The following is a 6,620-nucleotide window of genomic DNA, read 5'->3' on the forward strand; positions in this document are numbered from 1 at the left end:
TACATTCATGTCAGAAGAGTTTTTCTGTATTTAATTCAAGAGTCTTTAAAAATGCCTATTTTGAATCTTAGGCAATACTGCTTGAAAAGTATAACATTCTAAAGGATAAAAAAAGAATGCAGCCTAAATTGGCAGAATGATTGGGGAAGAAAACAAGAGGAACTGGAAGCTTGTGTAGCATAGCAGCTAGAAGGGGCCTGTACCCTACATCTCCCATAGGAACTTATGCAATGCTCAGGGTATTTCTTTCTCTGCTTGCAGAGCATGGAACTGGTATGAAACCATATCTTGTGGGAAATGTAGACCGCAGGGTTTCCTACACTTTGGTCCCCACCATTGCAAAAGTGGCATGCTAGAAGGATTTTGGTCTCCTCACTTACTTTGAGTGGTCAATCTGAGTAGAAACTGGGTGGAAAATTGTTGATAAATTAATGTGCATATCTTCTGGTAAAATTTCCATGCTTCTGTTATCATTTCTTTCAACAAATTAGGACTTTCCAAGACCTTCCAGTAAATTTCATGTTGATCAGGAAATGGTGACAGCGTCTCACAGAGATATTTGTGGCTTTTAGTGTTTCCCAAGATCTGAGCTAGAAAATCCATCCAGATTATACACAATATGTTATTGGTAGACCATAGGAGCCTGTGACAATCTTTTACTTCTTTAAATTTTTGTGAATTTATTAAGGCCCTGGTAATAACTTTGATGGTTTACACTGTTAGAGAAGACCACTCAAGTTCATTAAGTCAGCATCTGTGCATTTAAATAGTTTTTTCCTCTCCTAACTTTTGCCTTGTGTGTTTTGCTATCTGTCCAGTAATTTGGAGGAAATTGTAGTGAAACTCAATGTTCAATACTGAGATATCCAGCTAAATATACATTAATGTAGACTGATTAAAAAAAAGAAAATTATAGATTTGCCCCTTACTTTCAGCATCCCATCAGAATCAAACTTACCAGTAAAAAGTAATCTTGCTCTTCTACCTTGTAGGAAAAATATGCTCCAACTACAAATGTACCTAAATTTTTTACATGATTCTAGGTTACTCCTGTACACAACAACTTTATGACACATAATATTTAGGAACAAGTGTAGTTTCTGGTAATGTGTCTGACACAGCTTATGGTAGGTGCGTGGGGATGGTGGCAATACAAAAAATAAAGTTTTTATTGATTTTTCTCCAAAATGACATATATATGACCACATTGCTGATGTGGGTTATTTTTAAGAAGCTGAAGGTCTGAAACTAAACCATACCATTTCCCGTCAGTATAATACTTTAGGTAAAAATATTGATAATGTGCTTCATGCTCTGAAGCATCAGGTAAAGCATGCTGTGGCTGTGTGGCAGTGCCTCTGCTCACTCTAAGAGGCAGATGAGGGACACCAGTGAGAAAGGAGAAAGACATGACAGAGCACTAGATCTGTAGCTCCCATGAGTCCCTGTATAATTATTTCCAGAATTTCTTTCATCCATTTGCTTTTCCCAAGCCCTCAAATTATTTTGCATACTAAAACAGACCCCCAACCCACCACTTTTCTGAGCAGCTGTATTAGAGAACTGTGAATACCTTAGGTGGATTTCAGAGGTGGATTAGTTCAACTCTCTTCTTCCCTGTTTTATTAATCCATGATGTTAATTTCCTTAATCATGCAGAAATCATCCCTCTAACTCCTCACTGTTTTTCACTGCAGGTGACAAATGTTTGCCCGATCTTCCATACGATGCCAGCCTCAACTACGAGAAGGAGAACGAACTCATGCAGACGCACGTGATCGACCAGGCCATCAACAACGCCATCAGTTACCTGGGGGCAGAGTCCCTGCGTCCCCTCATCCAGACACCGCCAGGTGGCTCTGAGGGGGTGCCCGTCATCAGCCCCATGTATCAGCTCCACAAACCTCTCGGGGACAATCAGATTCGCTCCAACCTCCCTCAGGACAGTGCAGTGGAAAACTTGTTGCTGCTTTCCAAAGCCAAGTCTGTCTCCTCTGAACGAGATGTCTCTCCCAGCAACAGCTGCCAAGACTCAACAGATACAGAGAGCAATAATGAGGAGCGCAGTGGTTTGATCTACCTGACAAACCACATAGGTGCCCATGCAAGAAATGGCATCTCTATAAAAGAAGAAAACAGGCAATACGATGTCTTGAGAGCGGGTACTGACAATTCCCAGGATGCTTTCAAAGTGATCAGCAGCAATGGGGAGCAAGTAAGGGTTTACAAGTGTGAACACTGTCGAGTCCTTTTCTTGGATCATGTGATGTATACGATCCATATGGGCTGCCACGGGTTCCGCGATCCTTTTGAATGCAACATGTGTGGCTACCACAGCCAGGACAGGTACGAATTCTCTTCTCACATAACTCGAGGGGAGCACCGTTTCCACATGGGTTAAAACACTGGCACAGATCAAGCCTCAATGGCTGCATTACTGAAGCTGACTGAGCCATGACAGCAACAAAGCAAAAGTCAGCTGGACAGTAAAAGTCACAAGTGAATCAGAAGTTCAGCAATGTTCTCCCACAAGAACAGGGATTTTGTTTTGGTAGCATGCATTGCAACTCAGTTTTCTAAAATTAGTTTTTACTGAAAATGTTTGATCACCAAAAACTTTTAGAAATGTAAGTAGAGCTTTTGTAGTCACATAGCTGAAAGCCCTTCCCTCCATTGATGCTTCTTGCAAGCCCCCCTTGCCAGAACTCTTAACCACGTGCAGAATGCTCCACATGACAAGGACACAACAGGCAGCAGTGGCCAGGCTTTCTTTCTTAACACCTTGAGCACAGGGCTTTTCTACCAGATGTGTGGGTTTTGTTTTTTTTTATTTCTGGTATTATTTGACTCTTTTGAGAACATTGAACTCAACTAAAGACAGAGGTACCCTTCTCAGATAACTTCATGGACAACTGGGGTGGGATGAGGTCCCCCCCAGCCAGACGGCTCTGAGTTGCTTCGATGGTAAGAAGTAGAATATTCCCACCTGCAAGGGTACTACTGGTACTGATAGCACAACACACCTTGTTTGCGTCACTAAGCAGGTGAGCAGGAATGCAAAAGATAGAAGAAACACCCTTGTAATATATTCTGTGAAGTATGAATTGCATTTAATGTATAGAAAAAAGGTATTGTTGGCTCTTCTTTGAATAAATATTTTCTCTTCCTATCCAATAAACCCCCACTTTTTGTTAAGCAACCCCTCCTTTCTCTGCATATAAAAGCTACAATGTATTTAATTTTTCTTTCTCTTTAAAGCTTTAGTTATTTAGAAAACTATGATGTACAGTTGAGAAAGTAGATAGGTATATGTGTGGGGAGTCTCCTTAAGCACATTTTTCATCTTTTCAAACTGTCTGGAAAATATCCAAATGTCCCTCTCTCAGATATAAAAAAATCCCATTTTGCTTACACAGAAGATGTCCTCTTGTAAATTTTGTGGCTCTACTCATAAGTGTTGCGCTTGATTATTTTTAAATCACTGAGATGAATTAAACCAGCCAGTCAAAATTTGCAGCCGTCTTCTTTTTTCCTGGCATTTGCCATTTAATGAGGGACCAAGGCCCACAGAGATGTGGAGAGCCTTTACTTCCTATCCAACCAGTCATTTCACTAAGTGCTTTGAGTTACTTTTACTTCAATGGAACTAAACTTAAGATATAAAAAATGTTGGGTTTTGCAGAATGGAGACCAGAGGCTACAGCACTTTGCAGAGTGCTGAAAAGTCCACCAAAATCTTTCTCCATGGTGGGTTCTGCTGCAGGTACTGTAGCTTCAGTTAGAATCCAAACTTTTATGACAAATAGATTTTAATTCCAAACACATCTAATAAAAACATCTCTTTTTTAAGCTTCTACTTAGCTTTCTCTTCCAAAAATTTCATTTCTTTCCCTGAACACCCTCATGCTTTAAGACTGGGCAAAAGTAAAATTTTTGCAGCTGCATAAAAATCTGTCGTTAGTGCTGCAATATATCCTGGGTAACATTCATAAAAATAACCCATTTTATTAACTTAATATATGAATACTCTCTATAAGGAATGGATATTTTGGAGAAAACACAGTCAAATACCCAACAAGACTAGCAGTCTTCTTGTACATTTACACACTTTCTATTCACAAGTGCATGCAAGCACATGTATTTACAATAAAACAGATTTGATGGGATCATGAACTGCTAGTACCTGGGCCAATGTGGCCTGATACTACATTTGCAGCTACATTTGGTAAACATTTCCTATATACACATACTATTACAGGCATGCCGAGTTCCTCCTTCTGCTTTCACTTTTGCAGGTGTAGGTCAGGAGCAACAACACTGAAGCTGAGGAAGGACACTGATGAAAAAATGAATCACAAATGTGTGCTTGTACAGCCTCAAGCCTTGGCTTGAGGTTCATGGCAGCTGTGAGGCACTTGCTTCACTGACACGTGGGCACGGCGGTGTTTTTACACTGAACATGCAGGAGAGCCTGACAATGCGGTGGCTTTGTCAGCATAGGTGAATGCTGTGTAGGAATGCCCACAGACCATTGCATACATCCACAGCAGGGAAAACACACACATTACTAGTACAAAGTATCCCTCAAAGATGAGCAGAGTGAGCTACAGACCCCAAGGTGATCACCTGTATTCCCATATTAGAACTCAGTTGCCTTGAGGGACTTCACTGATGCCCTCTGCTCCCACTCAGCTGAGATGTTACTGCTTGCTACTTTCCAGCCCAAGAGACTGCAGGAGGGGTGGGCACGAGGAATCCCTGGCCACTTTCATGCCCCAGCCATGGTCTCGTCATCAATGCCTGCTACACATTCAGCTTCAAGACAGACTGGCAACAAGGTGTTGCCAAACATTTTGTATGGGAATGATCTGAAAAGGACTTTGCAGGGGATAACTTGCATGGATGAGTTTGCTTTAATTTTTTACCTTTCTTTAAGTACAGTTGGAATGAGTTCATTTTTTCATAGCTGGTAGGGATACATTCAGCTGTTCTTATCCCTCTCCTATTTTGATTGACACCAAATGAGAGGGGACAAAGCAATTTCCAAGCCCTGCTGCAATGTCCTGTGTGAGATCAGACATTGGCTTTACAGAAACATTCTGCTTCTATTGCTCTTAGAGCTCCTTCCTGTTCTTCTTAGTTTTAGGTCACTATGTACCCCATGTCATAATTTTTTCCACTCTTCATTTTAAGGCTCCCCCAGCTATACAGCTCACTCAGGTGGTTTTGTTTCTTTGCTTTTACCAAAAACCAACGCAAGTAAAGCCACGTTCATGAACCGTGTAAACAAGCACAGCTCCAGCAGAGTTCGAGTGTGCCTCAAACACAGCTTTGAAAGGTGATTTCTGATTCCTGGGTAGGTTTGCTACCTTCACCACATCTCTGTGCGCACACACACGTGTCTGAGTCCCCGTGTCTCTCCTTTTGTTGACATGCACATGCCCTCTCTGAGGCTTTGTGTATCATTAATATTTTATATACATTTGTATGTGTATATATGTCTAAAATGGTTTGTATGGCATTGATGCACTGTCACTCACAGTGGGTTTGTTTCCTGGCTCTGGAGTTTTCTTATTTATACTATAAAAGAATATGTTGATGTTGTATAATAAACAGTACAGTAGTATAAGTAAGTATATTAAGACACAGTGTATCAGGGCATAGTCTAAAGGCAGAGCAAATTGCATTCTCTGTTCACTAAAGGGCTTTTTTAGGTTTCCTTTTTTCTAGTGTTTTTTCTCTTTTGCACAAAATCATCTTCAATTCGTTTAGAAACAAGTGGTTCAGTAATTTTATTTATGAACATATGCAAGGATGGCATGAAAATAGTATGTTGTGTCTGTGTGCATTGAAACAAACTGTGCCCTCAGAAAAGTTTTGTGTAATCTTTTTTCTCTTTTTTTTTGCTATGGTGCAATACCCTGATATGGCTTAGTTGACCTTTAAAAGGAGTAAATATGTGAGTGGTTTTAAGTTTATATCTGTTTTTAAAAAGTAAAAAAATAATTGCTTCCCATTCCTTCCCCAGGCACTGCCTTTTCTAATAGAAAAAGTTGTATTTACACTTTTTTTTTGCTGTGGTTTTATATTGTAACTTCATTTTCTTTGAGAATATTGTATTTAAAAAAAAAGAAATTTCATAAAAATTGGAAATGTTATTAAATTATGTCTGCAAACTGAGATGCATCTTTTGAGACAAGAGAACGAGATAAAAATTCCAAGCCCCAGAGTAATTTTGTTGCTCTCCTCGTGGTTGAAGGAGGCGTTGAGCGCAGTGGGAGGCTCTGTGTATGTGGGTGGTGACAGTGTGGAGGGGACACAGATTGAGGAGAGGTGCAGGTAGACAGAGCCCCATGGGGAGCCCATCCATGCTGTCCCTGCACCAGGAAGAGTCCATTTGTGCTGGCCTTGCAATCCAAACTCCGTGGCCAAAAAAACCCAGGCTGTGTGACAACCCTGTGCTCACCCCCTAGGTGAGGCAGCCCTGCTCAGCCAGCTCCAGTGAAGATCAGGCCTTGAACTGGTTGCTGCTATCCAGAGTGTCCCTGCCCATCCCAATCACCCAGGTCCTGCAAGCAGCTGACTTTGAGAAGTGCTTCCCCTCCAGCCCTCTCCTTGCA

The 6,620-nt window shown here is 41.0% G+C and overlaps 1 protein-coding gene across 3 annotated transcripts in view; it reads left to right on the top strand.

Annotated features, from left to right (window-relative positions):
- The window catches only part of IKZF1 (IKAROS family zinc finger 1), a 66,213-nt gene extending 63,808 nt beyond the window's left edge, over positions 1-2,405 (top strand). For all 3 annotated transcript variants that reach the window (XM_033080003.1, XM_033080011.1, XM_033079992.1), the window contains one exon: positions 1,698-2,405. In XM_033080003.1, coding sequence (XP_032935894.1) covers positions 1,698-2,401 — 704 coding nt within the window. In that variant the 3' untranslated portion in view covers positions 2,402-2,405. The remainder of the gene's footprint in view (positions 1-1,697) is intronic.
- Positions 2,406-6,620: the final 4,215 nt, after the last annotated feature.

Source organism: Catharus ustulatus, chromosome 1 (assembly GCF_009819885.2).
Source record: "Catharus ustulatus isolate bCatUst1 chromosome 1, bCatUst1.pri.v2, whole genome shotgun sequence".
Classification (NCBI taxonomy): domain Eukaryota; kingdom Metazoa; phylum Chordata; class Aves; order Passeriformes; family Turdidae; genus Catharus; species Catharus ustulatus.